The following is a 20,678-nucleotide window of genomic DNA, read 5'->3' on the forward strand; positions in this document are numbered from 1 at the left end:
TTAAAGGAAGTAACAAAAAAGTTATTTTTTACCCCCATTCTTGAAGTGTTTTTAGACTTCAGTTCATTTGAGTTAGCATGGGTTAACATGTATTAACATGAGCCTACCTACATCAGCTCACAAGAGTTTAAATGCATTGCAAGCCTTTGCATGCATCTACATCTGTTAACATGCATTTTCTACAGAACAGCTGGACCATAAAATGCACACATTTGCTACCATGTACAAGGCAGGTAAACCCAATTCATGTAAAGGCATGATGATGTTAAAGCTTTAACATACACTGATCCACTAAGGAGGAATGGTGGGAGGCTCACAGTGACAAAATACACCCTTCATTGGGTCACTACCCTAGTTTCTGATCATGAACCTAAAGTGCAATGGGGCCCTAAAGTCAGTAGAGTCTTCAATAAAGACCCTGTTGATGTAACGAGATCTGGAACCAGAGCAAAGGAGGACTGGCCATTTCTGACCCGCCCTTCCCACCTTGTCTCTCAAATTAATCTTCTAAAGTTTGTGTCTGATAACAACTCCATAATTTCTTAACACTATAGTGGTTCTAAAGGCAGATAGTTTTTTACCTTAATGCATTTTATGGATTAGGGTAAAAAGCTTTCTACAAGTAGCCCCCCCCCCCTATACTTACCTGAGTTCCATCTCATTCCAACGATGTATATGAGAGCAGCGGCTCTCCCAGGTCTCTTTCTCCTCATTGGCTCAAACTGCTGTCAATCATAGCCAGTGAGCCAATGTGGAAAAAATGGGACAATCCACGCTCTGTGTGTGAATTGACAATGACCATTCACAGAAGTGTGGCTGCGGGGTGAACCTACTTGAGTGCTCCCATAGCAAGAGGCTTGCTATGGGGCACTCGTCGGAGGGGAGGAGCCAGGGAATCTGGAAGGGGACCAAAAAAGAAGAGGATCGGGGTTGCTCTGTGCAAAACCAAAAGCAGGTAAGTATAACACGTTTGTTATTTAAAAAAAACAACAACAATTAGAATCACTTTAATCCGATTCTAGTACACTATACCTTAATACATGCATGTGTATTATGCTTAAAAAGCATTGTCCACAAGTGTGTGAAGAAATGTTCTGCAAATATACTGCATAGTGTGAAGCGCCCATAAAGATCTTCAAAGATAGGGATGCCTGCTTTAATTTCTAAGGACAATTCAGGTATTTATATATACTGACACGTGGGCTTTATTTTACCCAAATCACGCAATAAAAAGACCCTTCCAATCCATCACACATCATCTTCAAACACATACATTATTTGGTAAAAATTTTATTAATTTCTTGCACAAAAAAATTCTAATTATAAAACATCATATTTCAATGTATTAAATGCTACTGCGCAAGCAGGCATTGTGTATGGTTATTGTCCTATTATAACTAATATAGTTACCATTTTTAAAAATTATGAAAAAATTACTTTTGCATGTGGATATCTTGCATTTTAGCCAACCTTTAAAATTGAAGGGCTAGCTTTTGTGTTGGCAAGATTTATGGTAAGAATCTGCTGTGGACATCTGATTCTGTTAGGATAAACCTGTGTGTATACAGTATATGGTTCAACCAGAGTCTTCATACTGAGAACCAAGTGGGAATGCAGTGGTCTCTTCTAAGGCCGTGGCCAAAAGTTTTGAGAATGAGGCCTTGTACACACGACCGTTTTCCTCTACAGAATCCATCAAGAAACTTGGTGGCAGAGCTTTTTTGCAGAGGAAAACGGTCGTGTGTATGTTTTTCATCGAGAAAACTGTCGTGGAATTTGATGAGAAAAAAAGAGAACACGTTGTCTTTTTCCTCGTCGGGAGTCTCAATTTCCTCGTCGTGTTCCTCGTCGGGCTGGTTTTCGACGAGAAACACGTCCGTGTGTATGCCTAGAAACACTGATCGTCGTTCCCTATAACAGGGAACATAGGATCAGTGACAAGCCACAGAGAAGAACAGGGAAGGTTTGTTTACACTCACCTCTCCCCGTACTTCAGCTTCTGTGACCCCGGCGGCGATCGGGTCCCGCGGGCGTGGTCACAGAGCTTCGGACCGGGTCGCGAGCATGCCGGCGGTGGCGCACTCGCGACCCACGGCTGGGTTCTTACATGTACATCCTTGTGCCCAGCCGTGCCATTTTGTCGACGTATATCGTCGTGCGGCGGTCCTTAGGTGGTTAAAGAATATTTAATTGGGGGCAAGGAAAAAAAGTTTTTGCTTGCATGTGATTACCTGATGGAAATTAGCAGAGCTTCACCACATTTAATAAGATCTGAAAATGAGTGCAATTACACTTGCAAAGCGCACAGTCTATTTGACTTTAATAAATCCACCATATAATTTACTAATAATATAGACGAGCAATTTGATGTGTTTCTGTCTTTTAACCTCCCTGGCGGTCTGATTCTGTCTGGAATTACGTACCAAAAGCGGTACAATTATGTTGCATGGAAATTCTGCGTTTTATACCGCAGGCCTGTAATTCTTAGGAATAACTCACTTAAATCTGTCCAAACAAGAGTCTAATAGACATCCCGGGTATGATAAAGTTTGAAACACAAAATCATACAATTATAATTGCTTATCGCTGTTTTCTAGCTGCTCTAAAATCACTTTTGACATAAAGGGACACTTTTGGTTGATATGGACAATATACAGTTTGCAGGCACAAAATTTATTTTTTTATTATATAAAACTACATGTAGGGCACTGGGCAGACCACTAGGGACAAGGGGTGTGTGTATTTTTTACATACAGTATACTGTAATCTATAAGATTACAGTATACTGTATGTAAGGTGTTTGTTTACTTTTTTTAATTTGTTGCCGGTCTCCACCCCCGTGCGTCATAACGTCGCAGGGAACTGAGATCGACGGCACGCGGGCACTGTGTGAATCGAATGGAGGACGCCGTTCGCTCACACAGCGGGGATGCATCGCTGGATCCAGGGACAAGGTAAGTACAGTAACCCTGCCTGGAAAAGGTAAGCCAGCGCGCGCTGCAGGCTCTGCACATCTACCCCGAGCGTGACTCTGGGTTACCGATTTTTGCATTGAAAAACAACCCTGAGTCACGCTCGGGGGTTAAGTCACTAACCATATCAATAAAATTGGGTGTAGTTACAGAACATTTGTTTCATCATATAAAGTCACGGTGCCTTGTCCACAACTCTTTGTAGGCCTCTTGTGCATGCTGCAATACCATAGCTATAGTATATACAGTATGTATTAATACACCATAATAATTTTCACTGCAGGAGTGAATAATCTTTTATGTAGTCCCCATAATGCTAAATTATGTGTTTCTCATGAGAAAATGATTATCACCATTATATTACATATAAAAAAGGTCGCTTGCATAAATATTTCAGGTTAGCGGTAAAGGGTTTGCACAGCAAAAGTCCATCTGCATTTAAGATTTGTACATAAACCAAGAAATCAAAAATGCTGCATATAAAAAACAGTTGCATGCTACCCTGAAGCATAAAAATAACTATTTTCCTGAAGTCATGTGCATATAATAAGTCAGTTTTCATATAAAATTTTACAGTTCTGCCAAGTACATTCATATAATCAGTTACATGTGCAGAAGAATGGTTGTAGAAGTTGCTGATGCCATGAAAAGATAACATTACTAAGATGAAATAAGTGGAGTGCACAACCACTCCACACTGCCTTGGAACATTTTGTGGACCCGGTTGTTTGCAACTCCATCTCTCCTGGTCAGATGTTGGGGCAGTAGGGACTTATGGGTAGATTTAGGGCAATGAAGGTTGAGGGTAGGTGGCAGGTTCTAGAAATGGTTTCAGTAAGACTTTAGGCCTTCTTCACAGGGGCAGCCATAAGGGCAGTAAAAACAGGTGGTTAAGCCCAGACCCCCCCCAACCAACCACCCAAATCCTATTATACTGGTGGTACTTTACAGGAGCTGTTCCCAAGGTGTGACTGTGATGCTTTACATTACAGTCATAGGAAATTTAACACGTCATGTTGAGTGAACATTCAAGTCAATGGAGTTGCACCACAACCATGAGCCAAATGCTTCATTGAAAATTGCAATTTGCCAAAAACAAAAGAACACAAGCATTCAGGGAGTGACAAGATTACCTTCTGAATGCCTGAGACCCGGTTCACACTGGGGCGACTCGTCAGGCAACACAGCCGCCTGACAAGTCGCGTCCCATTGTAGTCAATAGAACCGTTCTAATAGGAGCGACGCAAGTTGCTCCGACTTAGAAAAAGGTTCTTGTACAACTTCGGGGGCGACTCGGGGCGATTTGCATTGACTTCTATACAGAAGTAATTTTGCAAGTCGCCTTAGAAGTCGTCTTCAGGTCGCCTGGCCGAGTCGCCCCCGAAGTTGTGCCGCCCCAGTGTGAACTGGCTCTTACAGTGGCAGCTTAGCCGTGCCATGAAAACGTATCCATTGTGGATCATTTTTCAGAAAAAGGGAAAGTGCAAACCTTAAAGGGGTTGTAAAGGTTTGTTTTTTATTTTCTAGATGGGTTCCTTTAAGCTAGTGCATTGTTTGTTCACTTACCCTTTCCTTCAATTTCCCTTCTAAATGTTTTTTTTCTTTGTTTTCTTTGTCTGAATTGCTCACTTCCTGTTCCTCCTCAGTAAGCTGTTCTGAATGACTTTCCACCACTCAGATGATGGTGGAAAGCTTACTGAGGAGGAACAGGAAGTAAGAAATTCAGACAAAGAAAAAAAAAACATTTAGAAGGGAAATCGAGGGAAAAGGTAAGTGAACCAAAAATGCACTAGCTTAAAGGAACCTATTCAGAAAATAAAAAACAAACCTTTACAACCCCTTTAACTGATCTCTAAAGGTGCAAATTAGCAGAAAGGGGAGTTAAAGCCCAACTTTTCAGTTCAAATCAGCTAAAAACATTCCAAGAAAATAAATAAAGTGTTAGGCCGCGTACACACGATCAGTCAATCCGATGAAAACTGTCCGAAGTACGGTTGTCATCGGTTAACCGATGAACCTGACTGATGGTCCGTCGCGCCTACACACCATCGGTTAAAAAAACGATCGTGTCAGAACGTGGCGGCGTAAAACACAACGACGTGCTGAAAAAAACAAAGTTCAATGCTTCGAAGCATGTGTTGAATTGATTCTGAGCATGCACAGGTTTTTAACTGATGCTTTTGCATACTAACGATCGGTTTTGACCTATCGGTTAGGCGTCTACCCGTTAAATTTTAAAGAAAGTTCTAATTTTTTTGACCGAAGGTTAAAGAACCTATGGGGCCTACACACGATCGGTTTGGACTGATGAAAACGGTCCCTCAGACCGTTCTCCTCTGGCGATCCTATCGTGTGTACGCGGCCTTACAGTTTGCTTTCTTCAGAAAGCAGCCACATCCTAGGTAGAAAAGCCTCTATACTGCCATCTTGCTGAAGAGAAGGCCCCATGTTCTCTGGGTGAAAGCAGTGGTCTCTCTGCATAGGTTGGACCCACCCCCGCTGCATCAGAGCACAGCTATAGGTCTATCTCAGCAGGGGAGGGGGGGTGTCAGACCAGTACAGAAAGACCACTGCTTACACTCAGGCCCCGTACACACGGCCGAGGAACTCGACGTGCAAAACACATCGAGTTCCTCGGCCAGTCCAGCCCTGAAGCCGCCGAGGAGCTCGGCGGGCCGAGAGCTCCCATAGAACAACGAGGAAATAGAGAACATGTTCTCTATTTCCTCGTCGAGCTCCTCGTCGGCTTCCTCGGCGAAATTGTACACACGGCCGGGTTTCTCGGCAGAATTCAGCCAGAAACTCGGTCGGAAGCTGAATTCTGCCGAGGAAACTGGTCGTGTGTACGGGGCTTTAGAGAAAAAAAGTCCTTCTTATCAAGCTGGCAGTAGACAGGCTTTTCTACATAGGAAGTAGCTGCTTTCTATGGAAAACAAACAGTACGACTTTACACGCCTTTGTTTTTATTCACCTGAAATGTATTTAGCTGAATACATTGGGCTTTAATCAAACTACTGTTCATTGCTGTTGTAATCTTAGATTGGCCACAGACAGTCAAATGTCTACGCAATTACAGAAGGATGCCGATTCTTCAATACTATGGCCAGCCACTGTTTGGTAAATACCTTTTTATCTATTCTCAGTGCAAATATTGGCCTTATTGCACACAGAATAGATTGAAAACTGTGTGTGTACATTACTTAGAGTTCATTATAGTTCCCTATGGATGCCCCATACAATTTGTGCTTTGCAGGACATCAAATAAGTAAACATGCTTTTTACTGCCACTCTTAATAGAGCTGCCCTGTGAATACCCGATATCCACAAGACCTAAAACTAAAGTGTATACCCAAACTTTTTTTTCTTTTGTGTTGAATGGAGAAGGGAAGGATTAGAACTTCTGTCAGATTTCACTGTATTCAAAGACTGTTGGAAAGTTCCTTCACGTCTTTTCTAGAAAAAGGTTGTCCACAGAACAGAAAACAGGGGGAGGGTGGAGATTCTATAACTGAGCCCTGGATATAAGTAAAAGTTGACAGGGGTTCTAACCTTCCCCCATTCTATGCAAAACTAAAAAAAAAAATAAGTTTCAACTATAGATCCACTTTAAGTAATAATGTCAGACAACCACAGTCTACCTCCAGATAAACAAAAACGTAAGCCAGTTACTTGTGCAACAGTTGTATAATCTATAAAAATGTGAAGATTTTTTTTTTTTTTTTAATATAATTTCACTGCCATTTTGTAACACATATCAATATGAGGCAAGCTTGATAAACCCATCCAGTGGTTTTTACAACTAATATTACGTCCAAAAGCATCTGCAAAGATATATGCAGAGACATGCAAGGATCTTTTTTAATGCATTTCAAAATTATTTCAAGGGGTATTTTAGTGTCTTGTAGGGAAACACTAAAATTTTTACTTTAGGCATCAGTAAATCATTGCTAATTCATACATGTGCCCCAGGGCAGTACCCAGACCCCTATGCCCTTTGTATGCCCAATAACTTGCATCTAAGCCCTCAAAATGGACACTTTTGATTTTTCCAGTTGGGGTCCCATAGACTTCAATGAGGTTGGTTATTCAACTCTGAACTTTCGCGATGGTCAAAAGTTCTGGCGCAAACCGAACAGGGGGTCGTTCGGCCCATCTCTGGTGTTGGGGTGATAGAGTAATGAAGTGGTGGAATGGGGGGGGGTTAAACTTTGCTCAGTTCTGTACATTTCTAGGGCTAATAGGCAAACTACTAGAGGAAAAAAAGGCATGGGATGTTGGGCACTGCCATGGGAGAAAATACCAGTGCAAAAAGAGCCTTTTATGCAAACTGAAATGGATCAGCTTAGCTTGGCGTCTTAATTGTGCATTTAAGGCAAGCTAATCGTAAAAAAAAATAATTCCACGACCCACTATGCATTCACACTGTATGCTGTCACTGCAACTGCCCTTAAAAACTGTACTGTTCCAGGACACCACAATGGTTTTGGATACAGCGGAGAACGTTTAAAACCCCTGCCAGTTTATTTGCGACTGTCTGTATCATATTTAGAGGATTTCTTGTAGCTTATGTCCTGGTAATGTTACAGGAAGTGAGGGGAAATCTCTAGAATGTTCCCAGCTGTCAAGAAAATGACATGTGTCCCCGTTGGAAGAGTCAGGGCCTATTCACAGTTGAGTGTTATGGCATTGCGTTAAGGTAGCCAATTATGAATGGACTAGCAATGCACCACAAGGCATAAAAAAAATACAGGACTTTTGTTTTTACACATGTGTTATAAAGTGCCCTGCCCCAATGCACAAGTGTGAATGGGCCCTACTCCCACCTCTTGTTCATGTAACAAATTAAAACAAGGTCATATTGCCCATAACTTTCTGTTCTGGTGGCCATGGTCACATAGAGAGGGGGAAACTCTTCAGCAAGGATGCAGACAACAATAAATACTAACACTTCTACACACTATCCAAAACTAATTTAAAATGTTTTGGCTACACATTTAAGAGTAGAAGTCTGGATTGATCAGAAAAGTGTAGGGATCCGCGCTTAGGATGTAATAGTTGCTGCTGCCTCCCTGGGAGATCTCAGTTTCTATTGTTCACTTTACTGAAGTCTGGATTAATGTCTTCCTGCAATTAAAGCATATTGATCCATTCAGAGATAAAAATTTGTAACAATAACTGGAATTTGAGTCACACGCAATTCAGCGTGTTGGGAACACAGGAACACACTATTAAACTGCATAGTTTTTTTTACATTTTTTATACAACGCGTCTTGTTCTCTTTCACACAAAGCTTTGCATGGGTAAAAGTATACAAGAGAACAATAATGATACTTCAGGTATGGGTGGATACTAGAAATTTGAATACCTTTTTTATATTTCCGGACCAACACCAAAGTTCCCAGCTACACACATCAGTAATGATCATTAAAATGTAAGTTGTATCTAAAGCCAACATTTTTTTACCTTTGGATAACGTATAGTGGGAACCCCTGTCGTGGGGATATTTACTCTCATTTTTTTACATTGTGACTGTTGTCAGCGAGACAGAAATGAATGGGAAATCAAAATGTTACTGATGTCACCATCAAGTGGTAATAGGGACAACTGTACTGGTGACAACTAAGGTTGCATTCACACCTGAGAGTTTTGTCGCCTGAAGCTCCAAAACGCTGGAGGGAAAAAAATACATTATTCTCTATGGAGATGGTTCACATCTCCACTCGAAAACGCCTGAAGCGGAACGCCTGAAGCTCACACAAGTTCCGGACCCTTTTTTGTCGCACGAATTGGGCATTTGTATTCCCATAGAAAGTAATGGAAACGCTCGATTTAAGCGTCTAGCGCGACAATGAGCGTTTTGTCGCTTTAATCTGTTCTGTGAAATAGAACATTTCACCCTGGCAGAAGATAAAAAAATCTACAAACATAGCAACAAGTGATGAAAGAGATGATCATTTTTCCTATTGGCTAAAATAAAAAACGGCGAAGTTCAAAAACGTCAGGCAACGCTGTATGCAAACGCGCGAATACGTGTGAATACGCGCGTCAAAACATTGGAAAAACGACCAAAAACGCTACGCTAAGGTGTGAATGCAGCCGAAGGCCCTGTACACACGATCAGACATGTCCGATGAAAACGGTCCGCGGACCGCTTTCATCGGACATGTCTGCTGGGAGCTTTTGGTCTGATGTGTGTACACACCATCAGACCAAATTCCCCGCGGACAGAAAACGCGGTGACGTGGCGGCGACGTGCGCGAACCAGGAAGTTCAATGCTTCCACGCATGCGTTGAATCACTTCGACGCATGCGAGGGATTTCGGTCCGATGGTTAGGTGTACTAACCATGTGACAGGTTTCCACCGGACAAGTTTCTTAGCATGCTAAGAAACTTTTGTCTGCTGGAAACCTGTCCGCTAGGCCGTACACACAGTCGGACATGTCCGTGGAAATTGGTCCGCGGACCAGTTTCAGCGAGCATATCCAGCTGTGTGTACACGGCCGAAGAGGGGACTTTGGATTTTCTATTATTTCCTATTGTCTCTCTGGGATAGGAAATAAAGGGAACTCTCCTCCCAGATGGCAAGTAAAGGTTTGGCTTTGGATACACTTTAGGGGAGTGCTATATTGGTTCCTCTTTGGGTTCTGCATTCATTTTATTTTATCTCATGAACTGAGCTAGAGAAGTGGCATTCCCTTCAGTTTTATGGAACACAGCTGGAAACTCTGACAAAGAGGTCTCACTTTTGGAGTCCATGAGAAACATAAGAGCTTATGTTCTACCCATCAACAGTTACTCAAAGCTGAAATATCAGTTTCTGGGGGACAAAACCTTTAAAGGAAAAAGTGAACTTTCAATGCACTTATCCTACGCAGTTTCTCCAGTGATGAGCATGTATAATGTAATATTAACTGTGACACATCTCTCCAGCCATCTTTATTATGTGGCGTGTCTGGAGCCACACAGCTTTTCTTTCAAAAGCATCCTAATCTTGCAATACACCACCAGTGTATGCCATGTCTAGACCTAATAGGCTGAAATCGGATGCCCCTCGTAATGGGATTTCCCTTGATGGTTAAGCAGTATGAGCAGCACTTATGCAAGGACTGCATTTATTTCCGCTGTACAATAGTCACTTTCATCTAATATAACATATACATAGAGTGTTGTCACAGTATGTAAATGCAGAATGAATAAATACAACAATAAAAAAGTTATGTTGTAAAGAATAGATTTGGAGCAGGGGTGTTGTTTTGAGTTCCAAAGGTTGGGTGGCAAATGTGTCAAAGCCTAGTGGCTCCAGGAATGAAAACTCAACACTGCACTACAGGTTGGTTCTGTCAATTACATTACACAAATGTCACATACTGTATATTTATGTTGACTTCACACCTTTGCATTGCAATGCTATATTGTATGGTTCAGTGTACAGAGTCATTCATTTAACATGGCACCCCAATGCATAACTACTAACTACTTGGTTAGCCATGACTAAGCACTGATCCAGAGTGTGAAACGCAATGGCTGCCATCCCCACTTTTTGCGGTATTTTTGTAGTGCATTTTCTGTTCTGTTTTTACAATAAAAGACAACCGAAAGGTCTATTGGAGTGCGGCTGTCCATTTTTCTAGCCTCTATCATTTCCAATGCATAACTATATTGGGTGGCACTGCACTTGCAATGCAACACAACACAACATATCTATTCATTGTAAAGGAATAGACTGTTTGAACACAATGCACATCATCACAATGAGGTGGTGTAGTGTCAAGGAGCCTTAAAGGGGTTGTAAAGGTAAACATTTTTTTCCCTAAACAGCTTCCTTTACCTTAGTGCAGTCCTCCTTCACTTACCTCATCCTTCGATTTTGCTTTTAAATGTCCTTATTTCTTCTGAGAAATCCTTACTTCCTGTTCTTCTGTCTGTAACTAAACACAGTAATGCGCCACTTTCTCCCTGGTGTGGAGGGGGGAGGGGGCGAGCAGAAGGGTCAGGATGCTATCTACTTTGCAGATAGAGAAAAGAGTTGTATGTTAGTGGGCCTCCTGACACTCCTGCTCGCCCCCTCAAGAGACTTTCTCCACACCAGGGAGACAGCCTCGCATTACTGCGTGTAGTTACAGACAGAAGAACAGGAAGTGAGGGTTTCTCAGAAGAAATAAGGACATTTAAAAGCAAAATGAAAGGATGAGGTAAGTGAAGGAGGACTGCACTAAGGTAAAGGAAGCTTTTTAGGGAAAACATGTTTTACCTTTACAACCCCTTTAAGCTCCCATACACATTTGAGGGTATTGTGTGTTTTCCTATACCCGACTACCTTCAATGTGCAGAATACCACTGTTTGTAATTGTGCCTGTTCACATTTCAACATTTAGTTGCCTGCAGTGTGATGACCTATACTCAAAGAAGTACATGGGCTATTTTTTTTAGCATAATCATTTATTGACCCCTAGATTTCAATGAAAGTGCCTGTAAAAGCACAATGTGTTCTGCACTTGAAAAACTCTTCTCCTCCTCTAGGACTGCTCTGCACTCCTTGCCCAACACATGGAACAATGCCTGAAGCTGTACAAATCATTAGGAATGTGCTCTTCACAGGTGTGAATGTGGACTAAAGGGTGGGCCTCAAAACAAATATTTCCGAATTATGGCTAGAGCAGGTTGCACATGCAAATTGAAATGTGGAGCTCTTCCAGTAGAAGTCACTGACAAGAGCTGGAGAGTTATTCAACCTTCCAGCATCCACTCAAATCTGATATCATAGATTTTTACAAAAGTATCCTATAAAAGCTATTAAAACCAAGTGGCCTGAATTAATTTCTGTATGCAAGTTGTACATAAAGCAATTAACATTACACCACACCACAAAAACACAGGTCTCCAATGGCTGACTCCTTTGTGGGCGACGTTGAGTTAGTTGGCTTACGCTGGAGCTTCATTGATACAGCTTTGCTCATCTCCAAGCTTTTTGCAATGTCCAAGTAGTGCTTTTGTATAAAGGCTGTCTTTGGAAAAGTGTAAATATGATCCATAGTAGAATTCTCCCATTCTTATCATGCAATTCTTTAAATTGGATCAGAAAAGCTATGAAAACAATTTTCATTTGCAAGATCCGAAGTATATGTGCTGAGATGTCGAACAATTCATAGAGAAATGTTTTTTTTTTCTTAAGTTGCATTGTAAGTTATTACGTAGTCATTTGTGTGATGTTAAAAAAAAGAAGTGAATTTCACTCACCTTCCGTTTCTTTCAGTCCAGTGCACATTTGATGATTGAATAACAAAAGAAGAACTTCCTTTGTACTTACTGATGATCCTCTTGGCCAGCTTCTCAGTTGCTGAGCATTATGGGAAGTGCAGCAGCCAGAAAACTGACAAAGTATATCAGACATCTCTTTGACCTTTGCATTAGATTATGGTAGAGAAATTGGTATTTACAGTACTTAGTAGACGGAAAACTCTCTCTGCATCACAGACCTCACATCCAGCTGCCAGCACCTGACCGAGGTCACTTGACTCTGGAGATGCTCCAATCCACATAATACTGATCGGTCACCTTATCCTTAGTGATGCTGTGTATGTTCCAGTTTACAAAAAGGTGTTCTACATATATTATATACATATATGTTTATATTGCACATACATGTATATAATATTTAGGGGTTGTACACTTTTCATCTCAAGCTGCCATTTTGCTTTCTGTTGTGTGCTTTAAGGCCATTCATGGTTTAAGTGTTTTCCATTCCTTTTCCTTTCCCGTTGCAAGTGCTCCAGCTCAGCTTCATACATCATCTCCTGCACCAGGTATTTTTCCCGCCTCATTCGATCGCAGAGATCTTTGGGCATATCAGGGATGAGGTAAGCAATGAAGGACTTTATTCCAAACACAAGGTGCTAGGAGAAAAAAAATATTGAAATAAAGGCCTTGCATATATTTTCTTTATTTTTTATAACAAAAAAATGAAATACAGTCCTGATCAAAAGTTTAAGACCACTTGGAAAATGGCAAAAAAATCATATTTTACATTGTTGGGTCTTAACAAGGTTCCAAGTAGAGCTTCAACATGCAACAAGAAGAAATGAGAGTGAGACAAAACATATTTTGAGTATTCAATTTAATGAAAACAACGAATAAACTGAAACAGGCTGTTTTTCAGCTGATCAAAAGTTTAGGACCACATGCCTTTAAAAGGCCAAATTGTGCAAAGATGTGGATTCATTGTCATTTTCTGTCAGGTAGTCACACGTTGTGATGGCAAAGACAAAAAAACTCTCCCTTTTTGAACGTGGTCGGGTTGCTGAACTGCATAAGCAGGGTCTCTCATCAAGACACTGGATGATCCCCGACCCAAATGAAGGCCCTTACTGGTGCTGACTGCAGCCCCATAACCATCAGACGGCATCTGAGACTGAAGGGCTTCAAAAACAAAAAACGTCTTTAAAAACCTTGTCTCCTTGAACACCACAGAACTGCTCGATTGGACTTTGCAAGAGAGCACCAAATATGGGACATTCAAAGGTGGAAGAAAGTTTTATTCTCTGATGAGAAAAAATGTAACCTTGATGGTCCTGATGGTTTCCAACGTTACTGGCATGACAAGCAGATCCCACCTGAGATGCTTTCTGCGCGCCACAGTGGAGGGGGCGCCATAATGGTCTGGGGTGATTTTTCTTTCAGTAGAACAATGGAGCTTCAGGAAGTGCATGGGGGTCAAACAGCTGCTGGCTACGTCCAGATGTTGCAGAGAGCATTCCTCATGACTGAGGGCCCTCGTCTGTGTGGTAACGACTGGGTTTTTCAACAGGACAACGCTACAGTACACAATGCCCGCAGGACAAGGGACTTCTTCCAGGAGAGTAACATCACTCTTTTGGCCCATCCTGCGTGTTCCCCTGATCTAAATCCAATTGAGAACCTTTGGGGATGGATGGCAAGGGAAGTTTACAAAAATGCCCTTCGTGCGACTGTCTTCACGACTTGGAGAAATGTTCCCACTCACCTTATGGAAACGCGTGCATCAAGCATGCCGAAACAAATTTTTGAAGTGATCAACAATAACGGCGGAGCTACTCATTACTGAGTTCATGTTTGGAAGTTGGATTTCTATTTTGGGGGGGTTTAGTTTTTTTTTGGAGGTGTGGTCCTAAACTTTTGATCAGCTGAAAAACAGCCTGTTTCAGTTTATTTGTTGTTTTCATTAAATTGAATGCTCGAAAAATGTTTTGTCTCACTCTCATTTCTTCTTGTTGCATGTTGAAGCTCTACTTGGAACCTTGTTAAGATCCAACAATGTAAAATATGATGTTTTGCCATTTTTCAAGTGGTCTTGAACTTTTGATCAGAACTGTATAATAGTAATTTTCAGCCAGCATGCTTAACTCCTTTTAACATGTGTTTAACACATGTTTACCTGTGAAAGAGCCTGTTTACGAAGCTCAAAAACACAAGAAAAAATGTATACACACAAGTGCATTGGTCATAGGACGTTAATGGATTGCCCATTTACTTACCATGCACAGATAGAAATGCAGGGACCCATTGACTCCATTTCCCACTACTACTCCCTGGGTCCCTGGACAAAGCCAATGGAAGAAAAACTCCTCAGTTTCCCTCCCTCAGCAGCTCAGAAAGGCCAAACCTTATAAGGTATATATAGCTGGGCAAGTGCTCTGTCAGAAGCAGTGTGTAGACAATCAGAGAGTGAATCCTAATTAGTTGCTATAGGTTACTGCATTTTGCACCTCACAGCAAACTAAACTCATAATTTAAAGTAAAAACACACACAGATCCATAGCTCCACTCAAATCTGGCCTCTCTTAAGCTGCGTACACACGACCATTTTTAATGTCCTAGAATTTTTTTTTTTTTTTTTACGTGATTCTTTTCAAGCCTGTATCCTGTCACCACTTCCGGGAGACTACGGAGCCTCATCCCAACCAAGAGAGGGGCCCCAGCGACTTGCTGGGTCCCAACCTTCTGCTGAGAGGATCCCAAGCCGGGAGCTGTGCGATGGGGGATTGGCTCGGGAGAACCTAGAATCAGAGGTTGTCCAGGAGGCCTAGACGCACCATCCGGGATCCAGTCACCACACTGCATGACAGGTATGCTCAAGCTGTCAGTGGGTGACACTATCTGAACTGACTGGGAGGATTCATTTAATCTAATTTCACAAATCTCAAATTGTCAAGCCTGTGGCAGAGGCCTGTTCATCCCAGTGATTCTTAAGTGGCGCTCCGGCTGCCAGGCCTGTGATAGACGCCTGTCCGGGGGCACTTTACCCACCCTGATTGTGGTGGCGACAAATTGGGTTACATTATTGCTGAGAGCAGGCTTGCTCTCTCTTCATATCCAAGGCCTGATACTAAAGTTTCTCTACGCTCATTAACTTTTCTCTATTGTGTGTCATGTTGATGTTGGCCATGTTAGGCCTTGGAAAAAAGCATTGAAAACTCAATTGACGTCTGGACACTTGCTCTTTATTCACACTCACAGCTATCATCCCTAGACCAAGTCAAGAAGGTAACTTAAATAGGCCGATCCCAAACTAAACAGCGGCTCCTTCAGGGGTGAGCGCTACATTTCTTTTGGACTATATTGCTATGAAATGTATGAATTATTTTTTTAGTAGGAATAATACATACCTCAAACACTATGATAAAGGCTAACCGTGCAGCTAGTACATGCCAGAACTGTAGGGTGAACTCATATGGGTTGGAGCTCCAAGGAGGTGCTCGATAATCCCGATATCTAGAAAAATATCAGTTTTGTGTCATAAAAAGATATCAGGATGAACTGATGGGTTATAATGTTCAGAAGAGAGCAATATCTAAATAATTATTGTTGTAAATAATGCAGCAAGGGCTTCATATACAATACAGTAATACATTTTTTAATCACGTAGTGCTACAGCAAGCATTAAAATACTCTGGGGGTAATCCACAAAGATCCGGCGTAACTTAATTTTTCCCATTTAAGTTACACTGCCTTAAAATTTCTACCTAAGTGCCCGATCCACAAAGCACTTACCTAGAAATTTTTGGCTGTGCAACTTAAATTCCGCCGGCGCAAGACATTCCTATTTTCATGGGGGCGATTCCCATTTAAATTAGGCGCGCTCCCGCGCCGGCCATACTGCGCATGCTCGTGACGTCATTTTCCCGACGTGCATAGCGCAAAATTACGTTACGCCGAGCTTTATGGATTGCGACGGGTCAATAAAGTTGCGTCGGGAAAAAAAAAAGATACGGTGCAAAAAAAAAAATTCAAAACAAAAAAAAAATCGCGTCGCTGGACAGAAGGGTCTGTTTTTACATGGTGTAAACAGTTTACACTTTGTAAAAGCAGCCCTAATTTTACGTTTGCAAACTAAAACTTACGGAGAAAAAACTAAGCTGAAAAGCTTCGTGGATCTCCGTAAGTGCTAATTTGCATAACCGAGGCGGCATTTCGACACGAAATGCCCCCAGCGGCGGATGCAGTACTGCATCCTAAGATCCGGCAGTGTAAGTCCCTTACACATGTCGGATCTTCTGCCTAACTATGGAAAACTGATTCTGTGGATCAGTTCCATAATTAGAAACAGGGATACGACGGCGTAACAACAGTTACGCCGGCGTATCCCTTTTGAGGATCTGGCCCTCTGTGCTTAGTGGCATGCTACAGAGATGGAATGCCACTCTCAGGCACAACCAGGGGTGGACTGACCATTTGGGCACTCGGGCACTGCCCGAGGGCCCCATGCCACTAGGGGGTCCCATCAGGGTTGCCAGCTTCAGTAAAACCAGGGACAGTATGTAAAAAACTGTGTTTCTTTTTACATCTGTCCCTGAAATGTCCCTTACTGACATCCTTTTGGTCTAAAAATCCCAAGAATATAGCTGCCCCGTCTCTCCAGGACCTTTTCAGTGTGTGCAAGTGTATTCTATGTGTATGTATACTGTGTATGCATACTGTATGTGTGTGTATATACTGTGTGGCCCCGTAATCTCCTATTGCCCGGGGGCCCCACCATCTCCTTCTGCCCGGGGCCCCATGAGTTGTCAGTCCGCCCCTGGGCACAACACAGCAGTTCAGGTCTCCAGCAGTCCAACACATACCCAATGTGCAGTGCTCGAGTTAAGGGAAGCCAGTGCTAAAGACCTAGGCCAGTACTACACACAATTATTGTGTTTTCATATTGAGTTCCTACAGGATACAATACTACAATATCTTCACTCCAGCGTATCCTCCTTTAGAGACAATTTAACTTTTATTTTAAAGGCAAGTGTTTTTGGGCATTGAAGAACTTTGCTCCGCAGCTCACATGTATTATTCATTAAAGTTCATTACCACAATGCAAAGATGTGAATTTTGCATTCTATCTGCATGTGAGTGTGCAGGCACCTTAACCAGGTATTTTATGTTTTCTCTTCGGAGGAACCAAACTAGAGCAATATACTACATCTTGTTCTAACTTTAAGGCCCCATTCACACCTGGGCGTTTTGTAGCTTGAAGCCTGAAGCTACAAAACGCTGGAGGGGAAAAAAAATAAATATTCTCTATGGAGGTTCACATCTCCACTCCAAAACGCCTGAAGCCAGAAGCTCCAAAACGGCTAAAGCTCAAACAAGTTCTGGAACTTTTTTTTAGGCAGATTTGGAGGTTTTTATGCTTTTTACATTGGTGGCCTTTTGACCTGTACAAAATTGCGACAAAACACGTCGGAAACGCAGCAAAAACGCTGTAAAATCGTGCAACTTTCTGCCTGAAAACACTACGCTCAGGTGTGAATGGGGCTTAAAGATTATTTAAACCCTAACAATGAGCTTCTTTTGTTTGCTCCCTTTTGGTCTGTTAAATCATTGAACATGTTATGTTGGATCTGTTTTATAAGTGCAAAAAATATCTGTTATGTCCGGTTGATCTTGTTGTGTCCTGTGCTCTCTCCCTGTGTTATCTCAAACAGACTATTTAGTGATCCCAGTTATTATTATGGACTACAAGTCAATTAGTCTCTATGCTGGATGGTGTATAAAAAGACTGTAGCTATGGTTGAGTAGTTTAGCAAAAGACATTGGGCAGTGCTGACACCACTCAGCCCACAAACATGCTGTGTGTTATCAGCCCTTAAAGGAACACTAAAGGCAAAGTTTTTTTTTTTAAATAACAAATATGTTATACTTACCTCCACTGTGCAGCTCGTTTTGCACAGAGTGTCCACTAACTCTGTCTTCTGGGGTCCCTCGGCAGCTGTCTCGGCTCCTCCTCGCAAAAGATTTCCACCTTCATGCGAGCGAGCTTGCATGGTGGAAAGCTTTTGCGAGCGCGCTCCCGTGATACAGCGGCGGGCATAGCCAGTTTCCGCGGACATGTCCGACCGAGTGTAGGGCCTAGCGGACAGGTTTCCAACGGACAAAAGTTTCTTAGCATGCTAAGAAACTTGTCCGCTGGAACCATGTCCGTCGGACATGTCCGATGGTTAGTACGACTCATCGGACATGTCCGCTGGTTATGACGTATAACCAGCGGCCCGAAATCCCACGCATGCGTCAAATTGATTCGACGCATGCATGGAAGCATTGAACTCGCGTGTTAGAGAACGTCGGTGTCTTATACGTCACCACGTTCTCTGTCCGCTGGGATTTTGGTCTGATGGTGTGTACACACATCAGACCAAAAGCTCCCAGCAGACATGTCCGATGAAAACGGTCCGCGGACCGTTTTCATTGGACATGTCTACTCGTGTGTACAAGGCCTAACAGATAGATAAAAAGATCATTGTTGTTAGTAGTTACTTAGTAGTTACTTATATAAGAGGTAGAAGTTGCCCATTGCTCAAGGAACCCATAGCAATATCTAGGGCATGGGTGCTGAACCTGTGGCCCTCCAGCTGTTGCAGAACTACAGGTCCCATGAGGCACTGCAAGGCTGACCGATACAAGCATGACTCCTAAAGGCAAAATAATGACAGGACTTGTAGTTCTGCAACAGATGGGGGGGCCACCGGAGCACCTACAGCATGTTCTAGGGGAATCCTAGTTGAGAAATGCTTCTTTAGACCTTTAAAAGCGTATTTCCACTTTTGCAGCCACATTGGTTATGTGTTCCTATTCACACAGTAAACAAAAAAACATATATATATATATATATATATATGTCTTACCGTTTAGATGTTTCTGAGAAGGTGTCATGGCTGACTGCAAGAATTTATCAACTAGCTCAGTACAATCTCTCTCAATAGCTGGGGTGAGGACTGGCCAGTTCTCATTGACATTTAACCGCTTGCCAACTGGCTAACGCACTTATACGTCGGCAGAATGGTACGGGCAGGCAAAGCAACGTATATATACGTTGCTATGAATCTGCCGCCGAGCGGGTGTGCGCCGCGGTCTCCGTGACCGTGCCGGCGGGACCTGTGGACTCGATGTCCGCCGGTGTCCCGCGATCGGGTCACGGAACGAAAGAACAGGGGGATGCCTTTGTAAACATGTGTCCGCCATAATGTTGCAGTCACGATAAAAATGCAGATCGCTGCCATAACTAGTAAAAAAAAATTATAATAAAAATGCCATAAAACTACCAATCAATAAACGCTTATTGCGATTATTTTTACCAAACATATGTAATAGAATACATATCGGCCTAAACTTAGAAAAAACTGAGTCAAAAAAATAGTTTTTTTTATAGATTTTTTGGGGATATTTATTATAGCAAAAAGTAAAAAAATATTGTTTTTTTTTCAAAATTGTCGCTCTATTTTTGTTTATAGCTCAAAAAATAAAAACCGCAGAGGTAATCAAATACCACCAAAAGTAAGCACTATTTGTGGAAAAAAAAAGGACGTCAATTTTATTTGGGCGCCACATCGCACGAACGCGTAATTGTCAGTTAAAGCGACACAGTGGCAAATCGCAAAAAGTGGCCCGGTCATTTGGCAGCCAAATTCTCTGGTGCTGATGTGGTTAATAGAGAAGCTCAGCTCCTAAACATTTTTTTAAGACAGGCAGTGTTCAGATCTAGGATAACTGATGAGATATCAGGCTTCAGACAGCGTTATTTATGGTAAAAACAGCGACCAACCCCCTCTTTTAAAAAAAAAAAACTGTAGAATTTGTCCTTGCTAGAAGTTCCAGAAATGAGCATCTAAAAAGGTATTTTTTTAAGTATTTGTTTTATGTTATTCTATGTGAATTGGGGTAATCCAACAAATATAAAGTGAATATTATCCCAATTTGACTGCGAAAGTGGGAATACCTTTTAAAGTACATGATTACAGCATTGCATTGCCAAGTCCTCATGTGATTTATTGTAAACAGAGCTGCGTACCTGCAGTAACCGGTATATCCCTCTCCAAGCTCATTTAGATCAAATACTGATAAACTGCTATTAACATAACCACGCAGACATCTGAAAAATAAGAAAATATTTGGATGTTTTTAATTTTTTTATCAATCAGCATTTACCAATCATAAAGTGTTAATAAACCCATATCATTAACAAAAAAAACGATTAATATGGGATTTGTTTTCTGTATTCTGCAAAAAAACTGGTTGATCCTGTTGTTCTCTGTCCTGCACCCCTGTCCATGTCCCTACTGCAGTTTGGGATTTTGCAGAGCAGTGTTGGCAGCTCTGCACATGCTCAGTTTTCAGCATATTTCTACCCGGAGCATTCCATCTCTATCATATCTGAGCTATAGAGCCACACATGTGGATGTATACACAGT

General features: G+C 41.9%; 1 protein-coding gene across 1 annotated transcript in view; it reads right to left on the reverse strand.

The window, feature by feature from the left end:
• Positions 1-11,218: 11,218 nt before the first annotated feature.
• ANO3 (anoctamin 3) overlaps positions 11,219-20,678 on the reverse strand; it is a 307,522-nt gene continuing 298,062 nt past the window's right edge. The window contains exons 23-25 of the mRNA XM_040328358.1: positions 20,279-20,359; positions 15,615-15,720; positions 11,219-12,866 (exon numbers count right to left, since the gene is read on the reverse strand). Coding sequence (XP_040184292.1) covers positions 12,684-12,866; positions 15,615-15,720; positions 20,279-20,359 — 370 coding nt within the window. The 3' untranslated portion in view covers positions 11,219-12,683. The remainder of the gene's footprint in view (positions 12,867-15,614; positions 15,721-20,278; positions 20,360-20,678) is intronic.

This window comes from Rana temporaria, chromosome 11, assembly GCF_905171775.1.
Source record: "Rana temporaria chromosome 11, aRanTem1.1, whole genome shotgun sequence".
Lineage (NCBI taxonomy): Eukaryota > Metazoa > Chordata > Amphibia > Anura > Ranidae > Rana > Rana temporaria.